At 35.8% G+C, this 23,573-nt stretch overlaps 1 protein-coding gene across 8 annotated transcripts in view; it reads left to right on the top strand.

Annotated features, from left to right (window-relative positions):
• The window catches only part of VPS13B (vacuolar protein sorting 13 homolog B), a 465,257-nt gene that overhangs the window by 370,975 nt on the left and 70,709 nt on the right, over nucleotides 1–23,573 (top strand). For all 8 annotated transcript variants that reach the window (XM_072034434.1, XM_038173544.2, XM_072034433.1 and 5 more), the window contains 3 exons: nucleotides 7,705–7,904; nucleotides 9,978–10,185; nucleotides 10,518–10,702. In XM_072034434.1, coding sequence (XP_071890535.1) covers nucleotides 7,705–7,904; nucleotides 9,978–10,185; nucleotides 10,518–10,702 — 593 coding nt within the window. The remainder of the gene's footprint in view (nucleotides 1–7,704; nucleotides 7,905–9,977; nucleotides 10,186–10,517; nucleotides 10,703–23,573) is intronic.

Raw genomic sequence — 23,573 nt, 5'->3', positions numbered from 1 at the left:
CAAACTAAATATTTAAATGGCCACCGAGGATTGAGGTGGAAGTGCAGCTTGTAGACAGCTATACAAATCACTAACAAACCTTAATGAATATTGGGTGTGGGCATCAGGGTCCTGTCAGATTTGACACCATGTCCCAAGTAGCTTAAACCCAACACTCAAGAAAAGGTGGAGACCTCATCAGGTCTCTAACATCTGGGATTTTATTTGTCATTTTGGCATACCCTGCAAGCGCAAAAGAAAGAGTAAAAGGGGATTATCTTGACAATGAAATGAGTTACTGAATCTTGTGATAATGAAAAGCAGAAGAATTCTAATTCCTTTCTATAGTCCCCGAGGTGGAGGTGCGTTTATAGTTCTGCAGGAGTATAATGTAGGAGGGAAGAACAGATGGCCCAAAATCCATGAAACAAGACACCACCTAATCCCAGGACTGAGTACCATTATTAATCCTGGTCAGATTCCCTACTGGTACTTTGTAACAGGGTTCAGAATTGCTACTGAGGAGCTAGCATGTTAACTTGGAAGAAAAAAAAAAAAAAGAAGAAAATCAGTTGTAGGTTGTTGATTCAAGACGGCGCGCACCACTGTTGTGGAATTGCATTTACTGTTGAAATAACTTCAAACAGTAGACTTCAAATGAAATTCAATTCAGAACAAATACAGTTGTTTCTGTAATCTCGTCTGCTTTTATTGTGAAAGTATTTGCATACTTTTTGAGACTGGAATTTCTTTTGTTACGTGGGTCCCAGTGCTAGATATATAGCAGGTACAGCATTTTCACAGTAGTCAATTCTACAGATTGTTTAAATTCACAAAGAAATCTAGATAATAGTGAAAGCTGAGTTCTTTGTTTTTACATTTGATGCTTTCTGTGCAGTTCTTCCAGTTCAATCTACGTTTCATAGCATGAGGTACAGAACACAGCGATCAGTTATTATTGTTCCATCTTAAGGGCCAGTTCCCTAGGTTCAAATTGCTGACATGCTGGAGACACATTTCTGCTTTTTCTATGACAGGCGTATTTTTAATGGGATGATTTCACCAGCTTCCTACCCAGAGAAAGGGTGCATTTCCATAGGAACTTCAGGTTTAGTGCGTTTCCACACTTTACCTTGTACTAGCTCTGTTACTTACGCAGCTGTTCAGTGAGTTGAGTCAGGGCACTGAGCTGTCTGAAAACTAATCCAACAGGAAAGAAGAGTTTCCAGCAAGATCATCTCCTTCATCTGGCTCACTGGATAGGGACACTTTAATGGCCATGCTGGCACAAAAAGAATTCAGAAAAGTGTATAAAGGAGGGCAGAGGGAGGAAGGGTCAAAGGGAGGAGAAACTTTTAATGCAGGAGCCTGGACCTGGATTGGTTTTATGCTGGAGAATCAGGAGTGCAGGGAGATGTATTTTCTGTCTCAACCTCTGCAGTCAGTTTGTATAGCCTGGGTGTATCTGTCAAGCCTTGGACTTGAACAAGCATGATTCATTCACTGGGTTTCAGAGGCTCAAGCAATTAAGGTGCTGCCAGGCACTATTTGCGGGAAGGTTTACCTACAAGAGGTTGCCATCCAGTTCACAGACTGTTTCATTTATTAAAGCAGTTGAAATCTGATGAATCAAGCATAGAGCAAAAGAGGAGACACCAATGCTGTAATTCTAGTTCACGTGGCAATTATGTAGGGCTACATTTTGAGCAGCTTCCACATTTGTGGTGTTTTGTTTACTGTACAACCATTCAACATCTGTTTGTTTTTTTAATAGGCACTAAATACAAATATATAAATCAGTGAGAGTCACAGGTACCAGGTATGCCTGGAAACTAAATCAGTGTTTGCAACCAAATGCCTAAAATTAAGATGCAAAAATATGCAGATACAATTTTTTAATTGAAGAACCTCTTCATGCCCATCTGTAAAGCAGGAGTAAGAAAATTTAGTCACTTCCCCGAGAGCTACTTATTACTAAAGATAAAATATTTATGATAAAAGAGTTAAGCATTACTCATGTCAGTATAGCTCTCAGTCAGTTCTGAAAGCTGGCCTCACAAATGTGAAATAGGCAGTATTTTCGTTGTATTCCATTATACATTTTTGTCCATTTAATTAGAATAAGACAGGTCAGTATAGTAATTTACGAATACCTTAAGAATTATTGTATACAAAAGACAGTCTTGAACAAAACTGAAAGTCCCTTTAGATCTAAATTTTAATACGCCCTCTCTGATTAGGCAGAATCCAAAAATACCAAATCAACAAGTGAATTGAAATTTTTCAGCTCTTTAGTATTCAGTAGTGTAATGAACATGATGTACCTGCCCAGTTATTCTTTAAGGGAGATGAGCTCATTTCAAATAGATAACCATCTTTGACTTCTCTTCTGATTCATCACTGACCTGAACTCCATTTGAACCTTGTTAGACACAAAACAAGCAGGATTCCTGGCCTGAGCTATAAAATATAATTAAGCCCTTTTGAAATGATGTGTAAAAGAACATAGCTTTACCCCCACTATAACCACCACCACCACCACAACCAATAAAGTTAAATCAAGCACTGCCTGTAATGGATTAAAATAATAAATGTTCCTGGATTTTAGTGTTTGAAGTATTTGAAGAAAACAGGCTCCCAGCAGCCAGGACTGCTGAATGCATGGGGACATTTATTAGTGACGAATTCAAGGGTTTGGCCTGTTTAAGATCATTACTTTCTGTTTACCGTGTGTTACACATCTTATGTTTTTACAGAGCCCACATGTGTCCATATGTAACGCTGAAAAATGCTCTTTTACTGAAGAATAGTTAATTGGTAATGTGTAAATATTGTTCTCATGGGGAGAATGAACTATCATAAGATTCAGCTCGAGACTAATGAGAAATCCAGTGCAGTCAGTGGATTGTTAACTAAATCTCTCCTGGAAAATTGTCCTTTACTACGTGTCTCACCGTTTGTTTGCTACTGCTGTTTCCAGACTTGGATAAATTGGCTGCCTATTAAATTAACTGCAGTATTCCCCCTGTAGTTATTTTCATACCTTTGTTACCTTTTTTTGTCAGAAGCTACTTCTTAGAGGATACCTATCAGCAAAGCAGTGTAGCCATAGTATAAGTACTCATTAGGTGATGTATCTCAGGTTTTCTGGAAAAACTATACCATAGTATAGTTTTATAGTACTCATTATGTGATGTATCTTCGAGTTTTTGAGGAAAATAGTTCATGTTGGTAATTATAATGTATTTACATATTCATTGCTGTCCTGTCTTTGGCAGCTATAAAATAGTTGCTAAAACTGCAAATACGAGGAACGAATGCTCAGAAGCAAGTATCAGTTTATCACTGGTGTAATGTATGACATAAAGTAGAAGGTGATAAGGAAAACTACTTGCTAATTAACCTCTTATTGCTAATAAGAGGTTCTGTCTCTGCTGACCAGCAGTGGGGGACACTTAGGGTAGGAGCGCGGCCTGCTGTGGTGTGCAGGCCTCATCCCTCACATGCCTCTCGCCCAGTCTGAATTGGAGAACAGGCTCTGGCTCTGGGGCCTGGTTTTGTTCCTGAGCTGCCCCAAACTCAGAAAAGCAATTTTCTTCCTAGAGATAAGATTTATAGTAAAACCATGACTTGCTTCCAACAGGCTTTTGAAAATACAGCTTGTGCGTAGTCCGATGTGATTTGTTGTATTTGTTATGTACGCTTCCATTTTCTTAAAACACTTTCCTCAAGTGTTTCCTAAAGAAATTTACCAACGAAAATAGTGCTTTCTGTCATATTAGGTGACGGTGCCCTGAAACAAACAGGATTTGCAGCTACCTAAGAAAGAGCAGTACAGTGCATTATAGAAGGAAAAAAAAAACTCCTGCTGCATTTCTACTTGCTTCATTTGGAGCAAATTCAAGAATAAGTATTTTAAAATGTTTTTGAAAACAAGATGTCCATAGCTGATGTCAAAACATTGTCTCTCCCTTTGTCTGTGAACCAGGAAGAATAACAGAACTGTTTCTTAACACCTGTTTTGCCTAAACACTACGTGATTGTTACTGTAAGACAAGGATTATTTCAGTGTATTTGCTGCAGCTATTTAAATGGGCCAGTTCTGTTTTTCTATGCATGCATACACAGAGATTCATGCACACAGGGCAGTTTAATTAGTGTGGAGCCTTCTATTATTGGTAAGCCCCAAGATAGTTATATTGGGGTACTCACATTCTATGAAACGTCTTTGTAATGTTTATATTAGTATAAATCAAGTCTTTACTGACTGGGAAAAAAGAAAGGGGATGTTACAAATCAAAGCAAATGTTGTCTTTTAGTAAATTTTATTCATTATTCTCTTGTAATGATCTCCATCTTTAATTTGTGTGCAAGTTAATTGCTGGATATTACCAAGTAAGTGTTAGCTGTTTTTCAAAGCCTCCTACATTATTTCCAACTGTATAAATATGTCTAGATATTCCTTTTGACTATATGTCATCATAAGGTAATCCTTGCAGTGACATAGAGAAGCCTGATTTAAGTTGTGTTCTGCTCACTTAGCCTGGCAGCATCTTGAGGTGCTATTGTGGGTCGGGGTGGGGTCTGACAATGGAGGGTTGGCAGCATTTTTAAACACTGTCTAAAGCAAGTGCTTCATATTTATTAGTCTCTTGGAGGAGTATTTTAAAAGTCATGAAACTATTTGTTTCTAGAAGTAAATTATTGCACGTACTGAAAAGTGTGTTGGTGTTCACGAGCAATAATCCAAACAGAACAAGTTAACTTCTACATATCACAACAATCGTTTATGAAGATATATTGCTTCTGTGTGGTGCCATCTCAAGTTCACTTCAAATGGAGACTTTGATTTAATCTGTTTAAACTGAAGTTAGAATTCTACAACAGAAGTTTGTGAGAGATGCATGAAAGGACTGTCAGAAAATTGTGTGTGGGAGGAAAAAAACAGAGGAGAAATATTTTGCATCTTTACCTTTCAGAGATGATTGCTTCATTCTTAGGAGAGCAACTTCACTACCTGAGCCTATACTTTGAATTTTAGTATGGCATTTGGCAATGCTAAAATAAGTTCTTTTCTAACACAAACTGATATTTCTTCACTCCCTTCCCTTAGGATTTGAGAATATTTCTTTTCTAATGTCATTGTTTTTGGATTTCTGTCCTGATCGTACCCTATTGAAGCTTCTGTCATGCCCTCTTTGTTTCCTATTGCTTTTTATGGTTTGCGCATCCGTGTCAATCTTCATCTGTTTTCTTTAAGCTTCTTCAGGACATCACTTTGACCAACCTTACCTGAATGTTCTTTGCATTTTTTTTAGTAAAAGCACAGTAGATTTTATACTAAAATTCACTTCTTCATGAGCATGTAGATACAACTGCTGGGAAGGACAAGGTGTCATATTTGCCCATGGAAGAGCAGTCTGTGTCCCAGTGAGGAGAAAAATCTCTCATTGGGTCGGTGAGCTTTACCTGGTATTTGTAGCAAACAATCTGTGGAGGTGTTTCGTAATATTTATTTGTTTAGAATTTACCAACACATCCTTTTCTTTTAATCGTGTCTTCATTTCTCAGTTGTTTACACAGTGACTGAAAAAAGGCACTGCTGATTCTGAACCAGGATTATGTGCTGAATGCTCAGTTCTGTTTTTAAGCAGTTGAATATTGTGTTTTCTTTGTACTTCATGGAGATGAAATGACAACAGAAAAAGACTGCAAAACATAATCCTTCCAAGTGTAATCCCAGTGAAAGAAAACATAAATAAAACCACTTGTATTCTGGCATTCCTTTTTCCCTTTTGTTATTTCTGCAACTTGGCACATACTCCAATAAAACTATAGAACATTTCTGTATGTTGCGGAATTGTGCAATAGTTAACAGGAATTTCTCCTCTTTAAAAACAAAGTTCCGTGTAGAGTATTAAAAAAAATTAATTTCCAAAGATTGTAATGCCTCTGAAAATAACCAAACTGGGCATAGCAGGGTGAGGGTGATCTCTTCCCCTAGAACACCTCATTTTCTTGGGTTAAGACTGTATGTGAAGCTGATTCATTCCACAGTTTTGCAGAACCAAGTCTGAACTCAGAGCAAAGGAGAGGCATTGTGTTGTTTGTATTCTTGGTTATCACTGTAGTATCAGAAAAACACTGAACAGTTTCTGACGTGGAAGCCTTTTACATGTAACGGCAAGCCCGGGGACTCAGAAGCCAGCCTAAATAACCCTGAGCTAAAACCCCTTTCACAATCAGTGGCAAGAGTCCTGTTTGATTGGCATGGGACAAACATTCACTCGAGCCCTTGATCATTCTTACTAAACTACAAACAGCTCAAGGGAATGATTATTCTTGTTTGTGATTCCTACTCAAGCTGAATACAATTCGATGCCATCAGAGCTATTGGGACTGTTGGACCACCTTCCTAGTGGATGCTGGATAAATATATATAAAAAAACAAAAAACTAATATATTTCCTTCCATTGTATAAAATATTTCTTGGTATTATGAAATCATAACATCCCAGGAGGCAGGCAGACTTTTTTTGTGGATTCTCAAAGACTCATAGAAGCAGTTTTACAGCATGTCTTCAAAATAGAAAGTTGTATTTTGGGGGGGACTTTTCTACCAGCAAAGGTATGAAATTGTTAAGTGGAACTATGCCATGAAATATCTGTCTGTGTAAGCCTTACATGGTTTTGAATCGTTCACTGTTTGTAAATATTGTTTCATTAGAAAAATAAGCCATCGGCATTGTAAAGGATGGTGACATTCAATATTCAGTGTGTTTTTTCCAACTGTGAGCACCAGAAGAGTAAAGTTAACACTACCTCAGATGTAGTACTTTTCATGTAAATATACAAAAGAATTAAAGAGATATTAAGTGCGGTTTGTTATATTAAATCATGATTGCAGAAGTTAAATTCACAAGAGATGTGAAATTTCTAGATGGGGATTTTTTTCCTAGCAGTGTTTGTTTTTAATGAGAGTACACAAGGCCTATCATAAATCTAGCACGCCATTGTCTTTTTTCAATGTTTTATAAAGCTATGTAAACTGCAAATGGTTATGATGTGAAAAGTTTAGATTAAATTGTTTTTTAGGTAAACACATGTTATATATTTTGAGTTACAGTAATTGCTTTGAATTATTTGAATTCAAACATTACCCTTATTCTCCTGCTAAGCACTCCAAAGTCGAGCAAAGCAATATTTTATAGGTAAACGGAACAAAAGCAGAGAGAATAATTCAAAATAGCTATTTCCTATCAGTTTAGAATATAATCAAGTGAAGCAGCTGTTCTTGTTCTTAATGTACTCTTTTGAAAAAATTTCATAGTTTAATGAAAAATGTCTCTTCTCATAAACCTTAAAATACTCACACATGTAAAAAGTCATAATGTTTTGGCAAATAGCTCTTTGTAAGGAATGCGCATGAAACATACCTGCTCCGTAACTGCAATACTGCATAAAGAGTGCTCAGTAATGTTGGAAGAGCAAGCTGAAGGAAAAAAAAAAAATCACAAATCTTGTGGTCCAACTGTGATCCTCCTGCTTGGACAGGAGAGCGGTGGTCCACAGAAATGTTTCCATGGAAGTCAGTGGGACTGCTTCTGGGAGAAACTGCATGTTGGTACCGATTTACAATGTCATCCTAAAGTAAATTTGGACAACAAGCACAAAAATGCTGGGAGAATAACTACTGGTAGGATAAATTCTCCATCTGTCTTTTTAGGAATCCATGGATCATCTTTCCTCCTGGACATAAAAGATTTCCTACTTAAAACAAGTCTCAAAGAAAGAACAAGGTCTCTGATCGGCCCTTTTTGCTGTTCTGTTAGTGTGGAAGCCAAGTGGTGTAAGCACAGCGGTGATCCTGGCCCAGAGCAATCCATTCCAAAAATATACATTGATTTGAGAGGAGGACTGCTGCAGGTCTGTATGAGATGCTTATGGTTCTGGTATTGAACTCGCCTGGCTTTGGATGATTGAGATTTTACAAACAAATTGCATGGGAGCCTGGAAAGCAGATAACAAAAGCTCATTTGGGTGTGTTTTTTTGTTGTTTGTTTGTTTGCTTGGTTTTATTTTATTTTATTTTATTTTATTTTATTTTATTTTATTTTATTTTATTTTATTTTATTTTATTTTATTTTATTTTTACCTTTTAAAATGAGTATTCTCTTATGTAAAACTGTTGATTGAAAAATTGTGTAAGATTTTTTGTGTTGTTGTTTTTTTAATGCTACTTGAGCTATGTATTGTAGCTGTATGTGTGTGTTCCCTTAAAAGTACTGGATCAAATTACTAACACTTAATATTTAGGACCCTGTTCTGATCTGTGTGTGTTTGTCTGTCCATGAGCTGTGTTTCTGTAATGCCTAGGGGTAGTCTTAAGAAATGCATATCCTTTCTTTTTAAACTTAGACAAATTTCTCGGGGGAGTAATTATAAACTGTTGTTTGTAGTAATTAATACTCAGTTTTCCATGCTGTCCTCTCCTTTTTGGAAGTATGGAAGCCCATAGCTTGAAACCAGTCCAAGAAACATGGGAGTTCTTGAAATGAAAAATAGATTCTGTGGGACTTAAACAAGTAGGCTTTAAGATATGTCTTGTTTTAATTATTTTTATTGTAGTATCTATACACACCAAATGTTTTAAAATAAATATATAAATCAAGTATATAAAGCACAAAAAGGAAATTTTGACATTTAGTTGTGTAATTAGACCTTTTCCCAGAATCGACATCAGAAGTTCTTAATACCACAGTACTTGGAATAGGGCTAATCAAATAATACAAATTGAATATATACATATATATATATATATATATATATATATGTAAATAAAGTCAGTTTGTTTCTCTGCTTCTTTTTGATTTGTTTTTCACAAATACTTGGCTGACCACCTCTGCATATTCTTACTAAAAAGGTGCTTTGGTGCTTGTTTTTCAGTGTTATTTTATTTTCTGACAAGGACCTGAGAAACATCTATAAATTTAAGAAACAATTTATTATTAGAATATATCCTGCAGTAATTAGCTTTTCCAGGAAATAAAAAAAAAAATAAAATTAAAAAAAAATTAAAAAAAAAGATCCAACAGAATAGGTTTGAGAATGCTTTCAAATGAATTTATTTGGGGCTAATTTTACCAGATCTAAATATGACCTCATTTTCTACCATTGTTAATTTGTATTAAAGCAGAGCCTAGAGAGCTTATGTAAAACTGGTGCCTTATCTGTGAATATCTCTATTAGGAGCTCCTTGCTCTGGAGTTCCAGCTGCCAAAAAAATAAAATAAATGAGAATGGGTGGAAAAAAGCATCCTTCATTCCTCCAACCAGTGGAGAACTGAGGCCTTAGGGATCACCTTAGTGACACTGAATTCCGACTTTCCATATTTTTATAATTCTGTGGTGGTTTTTTTTTTTTTTCCCCAACTTCAAGCCATGCCCTCAGAACTTAGAGCACATCCAATTTATATTCTGTGTGTTCTCAGTATTTACTTGAGGTGATCTAGAGTATGTCTTTCTAGTCATCCTCTTTGCTCTGCTGCATGTTCAGTTTTTAATGTGTTCCAGAATTCCAACATCTTCTTTGAACAATTTAAACTTTGAAATTTTAGCAAGTTTTGTCCTATTTTGAATTGCAAAACCTGTGACTAGTCCTACCAGGATGTACTGCACTCAAGCTGTATGGTTTTGCACATCACTTTTTACTTCTGTGTTTTCAGTTCTGTGCTCTTCCAGGCAGCATCTCCCTCAGTTGCAAGTGGTATGAATTAATGTATTCTTTAGAGTGATGAAAAGAACAAATTTACCAAAATTATTTTGTAGAGGTTTCTTGTTGTTCCTATTCATTATTTTGACATTAAGAATACTTAGAAGAAATTAAGGTAAAAGTAGAGCAGACTGAAAGCAATATGAAGTTCCTTTTAATTTCCCTTCAAATGTGACTGAATATTGTAGGTAATCATTTTGTCTTTTTTTTTTTTCTTTTTTGTAAAGGTTTTCTGGGGTCAAGAGCATTTGAACTGTTTAGTTCTTCTCCAGGAGCTTCTGTGGGAGTACCTTACTAAACACGGCAGTGTAGAGACATTCATGTCTGAACGTAGATACCCCACTTGTTTTTCGACGGAAAGGAATCAGGCCTCAAAAACTGAGCATACCTCAGATGATCTGAGAACAGGCCTGTTCCAGTATATACAAGATGCAGGTAAGAAGAATATTATTACTCTCTTTATTTTAATAATTATAAAGTCAGTACAGTAGTAACCTATTAAAGATTACTTGCTTCTCACAATTAATTCTTTACTTTTTTCTTTTTTTGAAAAGCAATAGAAATGACATCTGCTAGAATGAAAAAAAAAATAGTTTTTTGATTTCTTTCCATTAAGCTATAATCTTTTAAAAGTCAGGGAAATTGCTTTTTTTACTTTCTCTCCTTTTGATCCTGATGGGTTTATTTTTAACTACTTTGGTCTCATAAACCAGCATGTTTCTTTTTAGAAATTATATAACAGATTATAGCTTTCTTTCATTTGACAGAAGCACAAAAACTGCCTGGTGCCTATGAAGTTGTGTTTTACAATGAAACTGAGGATAGTCCAGGAATGATGTTATGGAGATATCCAGAACCCAGAGTGCTCACTCTTGTAAGAATTAATCCTGTCCCTTTTAATACCACTGAAGATCCTGATATCAGCACTGCTGACCTCGGAGATGTTCTTCAGGTAGGTAATGAAAGTTTTCTGCTTTCATTAACAAAAGAAAATATTAAAGCTGTAAAGTGAATGTTTTCAAACTTGCATTTATTAAAAATGACTGCAAAACAAATGTCAGGAGCTCTATAAAATCAATAGGAGGTAAATTCCACAGCTTACACATATCTTTAGTTTTAAAACTACTTGTCCAAACATTTTAACCACTTATTTGCAAAGTCTTTCAGCTCTAGTAAGCTTTATCTGTTCTGGTTTGCCAGGAATACCAAGTTTTTATTCTGGCTTTGTATGTTTTCGCCCATCAGTCTTTATTTAAAGATTTCATTTGATTTGAAAGAGAGACATATAAAGAAAAACCTGGTCTGAAATTGCCGAGATGCAGTGGATTCATTGAACACAAATCTCCAATCCTGTTGTTCTCTCCTGTGTCTGTGATGGTAGATGGCTGTACCTCTTCTAGTAAGATCCACAGGGTTCAGAGAAAGGATCTAGATTCTCTCATTTAGCTTTGACAGTGTTGAAGTGAGCAGTTTGGCTGTGTGAGATCATGGAAATGCCCTTCAAAGGAGGGCTGAGTGCTGCAAATCTGTGATTCAGTGCTTCAAAAATAGGGCCATACCTCACGATTGCACTGATCCTTAACTCTGATAATTTTTGCTTTCCAAAATTTATACTTAGGTAGTTACACTGTCTCCTGTGTAGTGTGATACATGTTTATAAAGGTTACTTACTCCTTGTATGCCTATTTTGATTTTTGCTTAATTTCAGTTTTAATAATCTTGGTTTTCTTTTTGTATTGCAAATTGGATCTTTCTGTCTCTCTTTTTTTTTTTTTAATCTAATCTTCTTGTTGGTTCGAACAGTGTTATAGTATTGTCAAGGGAGTTGAATCTCCCGATTCTTTGTATTTATTCAGAAATGTTTAATTATATTTTATTGTTCCTATAACTTTAAAAAAATTGCTTTTAAAATTGAATTATGCAGCAATATGTGTTGAGCTTTGGATGAGAAGTATAATCTTCCTCAGATAAATGGTATAATGTTATTACCGTGCACATACTGCTAGTGAGATCATGTAAGTGTCCTGCCAATTTCTTTGCCCTCTAGACAGCCAAATGTCAGCTCCTTTCAGTTATATGAAAATTAAAATTAAATGGAAAAAAAAAAAAACAGCTCAGTTTGGCATGAGGTTTAAATCAAAGACGAAAATTATGTTACTTTATGCTTTCTTGATGACCTATTAGGTTGCTATGAAAGCCAGCAATTTGCCTTCTTTCAGGGTGGTATTTTCAGAAGATAGCACAACAAGGTTTTGGTATGAAGTGCATTAAGCTCCCTTTATAGACAACAGACATTGTGAGGATAATGTATGTGTTTTGTAATAATCTGTCCCTTGAAAAGGGAAGCATCAGTTCTTCAAGTGGGTATCGACAGGGATTCGACGGCATATGCAACTGGACTCCTCGTAGCAAGCATGTTTTGCCCCTTTGTGCTTCCATACTACAGGGAAGAGAAAAGCTTTTAGTTGCAATCTTCTGTCATCTCCTCTGGGATTACCTTACTCAGTAAGACAGAAACCAGTATGTGCTCTGCTGCCAGTTCTTACGTTCCCTAAACTTCTACTGGTCTTCACGTAATTCTTCAGCATAGCATTTAATCTTATACATTGACCACCACAAACTGTTTCCATCTTGTTTTAAGTTTGTAATCAAGCATCCCTGTACAGCTTCCCTCCATGATGCTTTCGATTTTGTGATGAATCATTTCTTAGTAGTTAATACTTTGAGCTTTCAATTACATGGAAAGAGATTAAAGATATCAGCTAAATAAGAGCACAATGGCACATGTGTGATCTTGACTAACACATCTACTCAACAGCTATGCTTTTGGGCAGATGGAGTGCAGAAATGCCTACAAAAGCATCCACATTTTGGTAGTGGGCCATTAATTATGGCAGTTACTGTTGCCTGACTATACGTGGTAATTTATCACATTTCCCAGAAATGGCAAATACGCAAAGACAGAGCAGGTCTGCACAAAGTCGATAAACAGCCATTTAAAAAATGTTCAGTATGCATTTTTTATTAATCTAACAAACAGGTGGGTGGGAGAAATAATAATTAATTTTCAAATTCACCAAGTACATATCTCGAACTTTTGGTGCTAATTTAAATGAAAAGGAGGTCTTTCATCAGCTCTACTTTTTCCCTGTATCTCTGTTTCTTAAACACAGTGTATTTACTGTGAATGGAAAATTTACAAAATATAAAGAGGAAAAAGATAAAACAACACTTTCATTCACTTCTTGACATCAAGCAATAAAGGAACATCTGCAAGCCAAAGACTTAAGCTTTTTTGATAAAGGAACTAAATTTCAAGACAATGATGATATCAAAGTACATTAAAATATATTTTAAAAACTTTCCCAAGATTGCATATATGTTCAAATGTTAGGAGGACCCATAATGTCACCAGGTGTGTTACCAGTCTCCCTTAATCCTTCACATAAATCCAGGCAAAGGTGCACTTCTGTAAGTTCTCTTGAGCTTAACAGATTTAAAAGTTTGCTAGTTGCACGATCTTTCATTCCAAGTTACTTGCTGTGACATTTCATCTAGCTTTCTATCTTTGCTAAACTTCTTCTGGCATATCTTTTTAATCATGAATAGATTTTAGAAGTCTCTTTGTTTCTGTAACTGTTCTTTGAATTCTTGGAACTTGCAAAAGCTTCACCATAAAGAGAATTTTTTTTAGATACCAAAACTGTAAGTCATCTGCTGTGGCCAAAGGATAAGCTAACAGCTACAGTTTATAAGAGTTAAAATGAACAATATTTTTTTCTGAAACCTTACCTTGCTGCTATTTGTAGTTTGTACCAGGAGCTTATTTTCTTGTGTTTTTACATGTGTTGTTGGAAGGATAAGCAATTTCACTTGTCAAATTTCTAATATTTTACTTGTTTACAATCCCATCACTGTTGCTTTTAATTGTAGAGGAAAAAGGAAAAACAGACATTTCTGCCATGGTGTATAGCATGTTGCATTTTCTTCAGTGATTTCAAACAGAAATTCAGTCTTTTCATTGGAAGGCAGCGAGAGAGAATCCCAGTTGCACTTAGAAGAAACTGCACCCGGATTGTATTTCTTCTGTGAGATTGAGAGAATTTAAATTTGTTCTTTTTCCTGTTTACCAGACATTGCAGCTCCTTTCTATTGAATTCTTAATCCCTCACTGTCCCATTTTCACATGTTAAAATGTTCTTTGGCTCTCATACCACTCTATTAGATAACTACTTGGTGAAACACCTTTAGATTTCCCTAGTAATTCTTAATTTTTTAAGGAGTTCCTGTTAAACTGACATTTCAAAGATATTTCTAATTCTCAAGTACTAAAACCATTATCTGGCATCACTTCTAACCCTTTTTGATCTGCAAAGCAGGAGATCTGCCTTCTCTTGTACTTGGTTGTTCTTGGTTAAGTGATCGTCCCCCTGTACTCGGCTCTGGTGAGGCCGCACCTCGAGTACTGTGTTCAGTTTTGGGCCCCTCGCTACAAGAAGGACATGGAGGTGCTTGAGTGGGTCCAGAGAAGGGCGACGAAGCTGGTGAGGGGCCTGGAGAACAAGTCCTACGAGGAGCGGCTGAGGGAGCTGGGCTTGTTCAGCCTGGAGAAAAGGAGGCTCAGGGGTGACCTTATTGCTCTCTACAGGTACCTTAAAGGAGGCTGTAGTGAGGTGGGGGTTGGCCTGTTCTCCCACGTGCCTGGTGACAGGACGAGGGGGAATGGGCTAAAGTTGAGCCAGGGGAGTTTTAGGTTGGATGTTAGGAAGAACTTCTTTACTGAAAGGGTTGTTAGGCACTGGAACAGGCTGCCCAGGGAGGTGGTGGAGTCACCATCCCTGGAAGTCTTTAAAAGACGTTTAGATGTAGAGCTTAGGGATATGGTTTAGTGGGGACTGTTAGCGTTAGGTCAGAGGTTGGACTTGATGATCTTGAGGTCTCTTCCAACCTAGAAATTCTGTGATTCTGTGATTCTTTGATAGGGTGAGTCCTAACCTATGAACACAATACCAAAATATATGTTCATAGTCCACACAAAGAACAGAAGAATTTCTTGAAGCATCCTACATGACAGATATCAAAATACAATAGTAACAAGATTATGATGATTTCAGGTTGAAGATGTAGTCTACGCCAGGAGAAGGCAGCCACGATCCATGGTAGTTTTGTGTCTTGTATAACTTTGACTGAAAATATTGTTGGATGGTTCGTGGTTAAAAATAAGGACACGTAGAAGTATCTAAATTAATATAAAGAAATGTCACGTGCTGTTTTTATGGGGAACTTGTTTACTTCAATATGATTTTTCTAATTGTGAGAGGAGCACAGATTCAGTTTGGGATACCTTTGTTGTGTTTCTTACTACTCCCTTTTATGTCTACATCACTGCCAAGATACTTTCTGAATATCTCAAGACTGTTTTAAAGTTTATATATCAATTAAGATTCGAATTATGCAGCAACTAAATATTTTAGTAAAGGTTGATATGGGGTAAAGGAATATGCACAAGAGCAGTGGTTTTATTTTATCGTGAAAAGCAAAAGCAATTAGGCTTGTGAGAGTAATGTGATAAATACTGCCTCTAAGACACCACTACTGTACCCTTCGTGTAATGGAGGTCTACAGAAAAGGCCTTCAGGCAGCAGGAGACTCAAATATTGGTAAAGGCATACTCTTTTGATCTTGACTATTGCTAAGATAATTTTTAAAACACACGGAGAAGAAAAATCCTATTACACTGGTAACTTCACTTAGGGCAGCACACATTTGGTAGGACTGAAGTCAATCCCAGTGCTGATTCCATCTAATGTTATTTAATCCAGGATAATCCATTACTGCCCAAATCAGCAAGGGCAAGGGGTAGAACAGTGTTGATGTGAGAGTTGTATTCACAGTTCAGGAGCAGAGAAAAGTCCAATTAGGAAACCTTTCACAGAATGAATTAGAAGATAATAAGCAAGATGAAGAGAAGAAGTAGCAATACCATTACTATGTCAAAAAGAGATACAAAAGAGATGCCCTCTGAGACTTTCTCCATTGCAACAGAAGAAACTTTTAAATCACTCAAGTAGATTGATGGTAAGAGGAAGTCTGATGATTGAAGATAAAAGGATGAGTAATTTTAAAAGCATCGTTACGTTTAGGACTTTAGCTTTTGCAGATAATTTCTATAGTAAAAATTGGTGTTGGAACTTTGGAATTGTGCACACGTTTATAGATTTGTCTCAGCAAGTATTCATATATGGAGACTTAATTAAGGTGTGCTTCACTTTCCCACTCTAACTGTAAGCTATATTCTATAAGGCAACCAGCTCGTTAATACAGGGTAACAGGTCTTTTCTTTGCTCCATGATATTCTTCTTCTGTAGCAGTTAAAGTTGTAATCTGCTGGTGGAGATTATTCTCAGTCTTGTGATTCTGTCCATAAAATGTCTTCTCCTGAGGACTTTGAAGCACAGTAGTAGCCATCAAGCAGAATATAGTTTATAAATTATATAGAAAGGTCTCCAGGGAAAATCTCAGAGTTGAAGACATGAGCACCTCAGGAGCACAAGTGTGCCAGTCAGCCTAAACTGCAGAGAAAGGGCCTTGGTGGTGTCTTTCCTCATTACCCAAATGATGAGATCATTGGCTTGATCGGGTGGCAAGGACAACTGAAGGAGAATTTGGGGCTGTTCCCTCAGTCGTGATTGTACTGCCTGCTTTGGAAATGTGGCGTTGTTCTGGCAACTGACCATGGAAGGAGTAAGGGCAACCATTTCTAGTTCCAGACAATAGTTTGTAATTGCAGGTAATGCCACAGTCCAGACCATAAAGGATAATGCAAGAGGAATATATGCCACACCATAACAAGGAACTCTAAGGTGCATTTCAAAGGTGTGGTGTAATACTAAATTCAAATGTGCTTGTACAGTTCCTGGAGTCTGTCAGGCTGTAACAGCTGAGAGAGGATAAATGTTATTCATTTCTTTATTATTTTTACAATTTGAAGGAGGAGAATGGCAGGAATGAAAATCTAGTGATTCAGTAGTGATTTTTAAATTGCACAGATAGAATATTGAGTTAGCTACATTTAGGGATTGAAGCTCAAAGAAAGTGGTGGTGGATATTTATTCTGTGAGGCTTAAGGCTAAGACTTCCACAATGCTTCTGGTTTTCCAAAGTCTTCCCGTGTATTTCTGCATCCTTAATACTCTGATTTACTTTTGTCTTTGCCTCAGAGTAGCCTGTGTTCAGTCAGAAGGATGAAGAGGAATTCTTGAAGTAAAGTACTTTTAAGAAGAATCTATTTTTCTGATTTCATCTAGGCCACATTTTTATATCGTTTATCTTTACCAGGAACAAGTTCAACAGGTTAGGGTTGGCAGGGAAGGGAGCAAAGATTGAGGGTGGTTGGGTTCACCAAGGCAGGAAAGCAATTTGTGTGCTATCAAGGAAGTATTTGGCTTTTCTGTGCCAGCAGGTGAATAGTACATGCAAATGATTTCCTGTACAGCTGGAGGCCTGTTTTACCTCGTGAATTTTTCACAGAGATACTCAGTGTTTTCTATTCCAGTGCAGAGTTATTTTTGCAATAAAGGATATTGCTGGCACTGCCCCATACCTCAAACAAAAAGCTCTGTATCATCACGATAGCGTTTACACAAGTGGCCTTGGGTTTAAATGGTGGAGAAGAACAGATTTGTCTAATCAAAGTGATTGCATTGTGTGTAATACTCTGACTTCTGAGCTCTGTGATTTATTTAAGCTGCATCACCAACACTGACTTAAAATTCTTTCTCCTGGATTGTTAGCCAGGGATAGATACAAGCTGTTAATGCTTACAAGACAAAAGGAAGATAATCTGTGGCATTTGTTCATTTCTCCGTATGCAGTTAAAATATCTACTGAGCTATAACCCTGACAGGTTTTTTGTATTTGATGATGTTTCCCTTGTGTACCTGCCAGGATTCCTATTGCATGCAAGTGCAGTCAGCATTGCAAGAGCTGATGAAAAGATGAATGTGTCCTGAAGTTTGCTTTTTTGGCCTTTCTTCTTCATGTAGTATCCTAATAAACAGAGCACTTATTCCTGGTTTAGAAAAGAGGTGATTAAATTAACCAGACCTCAAGGTGTACTGTAGGAGACTAGGGAAGTAAATATAGTTCTGAGGTTGTAAGGGCTTAAGTGAGATTTAATAAGGAAAGACTAGGTAAATAATCCCTCTCTGGTAAATTTCATTCGGAGTATTTGCTGAGATGGTGAAGTCTCCTTGAAGAGACCATAAAATATTTCCAGCTTCAAAAGGTGAGGATTCAAAAAAGTGTCTATTGCACTGCATTAAATGCTTACAGTATTTAACTAACACATTTGCAAACTCTACATCCTGGAATCTGTTTTTTTCAACACTGTCAGCCAATAAACAGTCATTTTCTAACACCTTGTGGTTGTTTAAACAGTGGCTTAAGGAAGCATGAGCTTAAGAATGACTGACATTAGACCTACTGTAAGTCATTATTTCAGGAAAGATTTGACATGACAGTCAACAGGAAAAGAATTATGATCAATGTCAAAAACATTCATTTTCCCTTTTGACAGAGAATACCTCATTTTTGGCTGGCTCTGCTTCCTTTTTACTTTTAACTCCCTGTTGGGGCCACAATATTCAGCTGGGCATTTTGAGAGTCTGGGAAAAGAGCATTTTGGGAAACCACAACTTTTATTCATCTTTGATTCATTTCTTACATTTTCAAGCAACAACTATTTTGGAAATCCAGATAATTTGTGTTTGACAGGTTAGTGATTGAAGTTCATAGTGTTATTCCATAATAAGTTGTAAAGTTCAGCTATGCTCATCAATATACTTGATGGTTTGCTAATTTTTAAATCAACTGTCATGCAGTTGTATCATCTTTAAATAATCAGACTTTTTAAATGAATGGTGAAATAATTTGTCTAATTGGGAGCTACACAGACAGCAATTCAGTGCTTCATCTGGGATTTTTCTTTTTAAAACATACTTGTTAGTTCTACATTTTGATGTTATTTGAAATGAGTGCACTAGAAATACAGTGTTTTTATGATCTCTCTACTATGTGAAGAGTTGCAACAAGCTTTACACAAAGCACTACATTTTCATTATTGAGCATATCTGACCGTAAACTAGAAATTTAACAAACACATTTTAATGTAATGGAGGAAATTTCTTTCGTGTCACTGGAACTGATGTTTACATACATGCACATGTACAAAAAAAGAATGCAGTAAAGGATTACGTAAACAACTGTTATGTTTAAGAGGGCTGAAGACTTGCTTTTAGCCTAAACCAATTATACTTCAAATGATATGGATGTAAGCACCGTGATACTAGGCAAAATTGTGCATGTTTTTGAACATTAAGGCTCTGATTATTAATGATCAGTGTTGTCTTCATTTTCTTTCAAGAAAGGAAGTAGGGGCTAAAGAAGTTTCGGTGTTACACATTGAGTCCTAAGCAGATGTTGAAACAGAGCCCGTTCTCTTCAGAAATTCCAGCTTTAAGCATTAATTGTGAACTTCCTTGCTAGAGAGTAGGATTATCTCAGAATTCCCTATTTTGTTAATGTATTTTGTGTGTATAATCTTAATTATTTTGCTGTGTGATCTTAGTGCTCGCTGCATCAAGATGAGGCTGTATCGTTTGGACTACAGTTTCGGTGCAGTCTGCAGGGAGTTAAGCGTAACTCGTTGGGAATGTTAATGGAAGTTGTGCATAATTTGCCTGTGCATCTCACTGAAATTCACCCTTTGGGGTTACTGAGCTAGTGAAAATTCTACCGGGTGCCAGAAGACTGACGAAACCATCAGATTATCTTAATGACAGATTTACACTCACGTTGTGTTCTGTACTTTTCAGATTTTGTAACTCTGATTTATGAAACTTTGCAAACCAAAGTTCTTTCGGCCGTTCACTGATCTTGTGGCACTTTTTGTAGGAGTCAAGCTTTACTGTGGTCAAAATATCCCGTGTACTGAAAATTATGCCGTACTTCATGTACTAATAGACTACTACCCGCAGTCCCAGAGGTGACTGCATTTCAACAGTATACTGCTTACATTGTTAACAAATACGGAAACCTAGAAAATGAAAGTCTTAGGAAAAATCTTCCACATTTTATTTATATCAGAAAAAAAGGAGAATTAAAAAATAGTGTAAGTAGCTAGGTCTCTAATGTAAGATGTTATGTTTATATAAATTTGTCAATACTTAGAAATAAATTAAAATAAGCAAGATCTTAGTAAATTAAATGAAATGCTGTGGATTTTGGTATTGGAGAAACGAGAGGTCTTCACATAAACTCCGTGTCAAGATAAATGACACTTAGTAGAAAAAATGGGTTTGACACTTAGTAGTACATACATTTTCTTGTTTAAAAAAATGCTGCAGAAATCTTCTCAATTATAGCATAGCACTCCTCTCTGCTCTCTTAACAAAAGCTGTTAGTGTGTTTAGAGTAATTTTTCTGTAATGAAAAAAGTCAGTATCAGTGACAGATTACATTACTATACACACCTGCATTCGTTCTGAACCTGCTAGCCTGATAAATTGATAAGATAAGTTGGTCACATGTTGTTTTTAAAAGGCAAAGAACAGAGTTCCTAATAAAAGAATGCTACATATTTCTTCTAAAAGGTTAAAAAGCATTTCTCAGGGCTCTTAAATTACCATATTCTGATACCAAGGGAAAATAAAACCTGGGCTTAGAGTCTTGTTTGTACTTAGAGGGCTTTCCGGACAGGAAGGCAATCTTGATGCAATTCAGTAAGCCACAATACCAGTGGGGCATTACAGGTGAAAAATTTGCAGCTGTACCCCTCACCACAATGTATTACAACTGTACAGTGGAATATTTCCTGTACAGAAATAGGGCTTGGTTAACTTTGTTTCCCAAGAGTAGATCACATTAAAATGTTATAAAATCATGATTTCCTGCATTTGAATACTTGTGGTTTCTCAACTGGTTCCAATATTACAAAGGGTTTTTTATAGCTTCTATTAGTTGAAGATGTATAGAAGCTTTTTCTTTTTTTTTTTCCAAAGTCAGCTAAAAGGCAGTTATGTGTTTTTTAAGAGCAATTTCTCTCAGAAGACATGAGTTTTCTTTCACATCTCTTATTATAATTGAGTTTTTAATATTTACTTTATAAACTGCAGTACAGATGTAAATGCAAGCAAAATTAAATAAATATGCTAATAGTACCATAAATAAATTTGTTAAATGGAGTTGAAAAAGACAAGGTATTTGTTATTACTCAGTAAACAAAATAGTAGCTATTTTCTTTATTCAGTCAAAGGCTTCAGTGTGTATAGGAAAACAAAGAAATTAGGCAGATAAACAATTTGGAAGTGAATATTTTAAATTGAATGTGGTTTAACAAAATGTGTCTTAAAGCTAGAACACTTCAAAGAGAAAAAAAGCAAACTGTAAAGAAATAATACTTTTGTTTAATTTTTTAATTTCTCCAGTTCAGTATCTGATTATTACTGGCTGTTGAAAATTAAGAGCATGCCACTGTGGAATAACTTTTACTGCCCAAAACATATGGGTATTTAAAGCATTAAAACAGTGTCAAAGTAACAGAAAATCATAATAAAAATGCAGAGAGGATTGCAGTGGGATGACAGCAAATACTTTGAACACCTAAAATGTATTTAATCCTAGTACTAATGCTTATACTAATAACCTATTTTTTTCCTATAAAATACTTTTTTTTTCTTTTTCTTTTTTTTTTCAATTTGGATATTTCATGAAAAGAGAAAAATTGTGGTCTGTGGCTCTGCTCAAAAAGGTATCACTGGTATGATACAATGTTAGCCCTGAAGAAAGCTAAAAAAAAAAAAAAAAAAAAAAAAAAAAAAAATTTGCATCTAGTAGCTTGATTTGTAGCATGATTTTTCAGTGTCAATCACATGAGAAAATAAACATACATGTCTATTTTGAAGTATCCTACTATCCTACAGTTGTACAAAATGTTCCAGTGGTCAGATCGGATTGTGTGTGTGATGTAAACAGGTATAGTAAGGAGGTTTTATTAAATATTTTCTTTTCAGCATGTTTTTTACGTAATTAATTTTTCTGTGTATTTTTTCCTATTTTTATATAAATCATAGTTCAAAACCAAATTTAAAATTAAAGTTCTTGGTAGTTACTGCCAAGAATTTTCCCTGTATAAAAATCTGGATTGAGCTTTTTGTTTTCTGCTGCTGCTACTTTGTTCACCTGAAGGCAAAATTGTATTTTTAGGGCAGTTGGCCCTGAAACAGGAAAATATCCTAAAAACGGAATAGCGTTATTACAGAGCAATCAGTTTATTCATGCTCAGGAAGCTGGAGTTAAAATCTCAGCATGGGTTGGCGTCTGACACAAAGTGCTAGTTTGTATTGTATTCTGCCTCTCATTCACTTAGGTGGCCCTTCTCAGAGAAGATAAAACACACACATGCTTCCTGTCTTCTGTGTGCGTTTTCTTGTACAGTAGTTGTTTCTGGAACAAGAGTAACTTCATTTCCAAGAGGAAACACCCACCATCTGAGGGACTGAGACTCAAGAAATGAGCATTTATTCTGCAGAAGCTTATTTTCCAGCAAAAACTAAAACAAAACATAAATTAAAAGGATGCACCACTGAAAGCAGCATTAAGCACATTCTTCTGTAACCCAACTATTAATATCTTTCTCTTTAGACAGCTGTATGTATATATTTAAAGGTCTGGTTTTAATACTGATTTTAAAATTAAATGTTCTAGTTTTTAAGTAATAAAACCAGCATATTTTAATATAACTTTAATTCAGCAACCTCAAAGAGCTAGGTGGATGGCTATAGTGTTTTCCTAGACACAAAAACGATGTCTGCGAGAGTGATGTGATTAGCTAAGAAATTGAGATATTTTAATTATTTCTGTCTTAATGGCAATAATGTTTGAGACCTGTTTGATGTTTGAATCCTTCCTGTTTGAGACCTGTCAGCATGAGGACAATATAGTATAGTGAATAATATAGATGTAATACACCTGTAGTTATGTATATATGTAGTGTATATAATATATATTATATATATATAATAATATATATTATATATATTATAATATATATATATATTATATATATTATAATATATATATATAATATATATGTGTATATATATATATTTAATCATTTATGGCAACCTGGTAGCTTGTAGATGTCTGGCATTGTCTAATATTTAGCTGCAGAGCTCAGCTGTAGAAACATACCTAGCAATGTTTGGTAGGCACCAGAGGCTTTTAAAATCCAGATTAGCCAAGTAGTCTAAAGGTGGGAGGATAACATCAGGTCACAGGAAAATCTAGAAGCATGTTGTCATCATAAAAGCCTTTAAAAAGCACTTGTGGATCAACAAACCTTTCTTTCCCATTCTGTCTTCTTATTCTGCCTAACTTCAAGTACAAATAGAGATTATCCATGTGGTCAATAGGATGTACAACAAACACATGGATGAAAATATTAATAATAACATCGTGTTAGCAGATTATGTAGCGAGGCCTGACCTTCACTTTCCAAATAGGAATTAAATTATTCTGGTACAGATAAAGTGAAGCATAATACATGACGAAAAATTGAAAACATGGGTCTATCACATTGTAGTGCACTAGAGGGGATATTTTTGTTGGTTATTAATACGGTCTTGCTGATAGATTAACAACCTTTCAGGAAATGACTTGAAGGGTGCAGGTTTTAAAAGGGGGTTTCAAGTTTCTTTGTTGTTGTTGTTTGCTTGTTTTGCAAAATATTTATGATAAAGGTTTCAAAGCAAAAGAGGTTCTGT

Source organism: Anas platyrhynchos, chromosome 2 (assembly GCF_047663525.1).
Source record: "Anas platyrhynchos isolate ZD024472 breed Pekin duck chromosome 2, IASCAAS_PekinDuck_T2T, whole genome shotgun sequence".
Classification (NCBI taxonomy): Eukaryota; Metazoa; Chordata; class Aves; order Anseriformes; family Anatidae; genus Anas; species Anas platyrhynchos.
The sequence above is the reverse complement of the archived record's forward strand: the minus strand, read 5'-3'. Positions and strand labels throughout refer to the sequence as shown.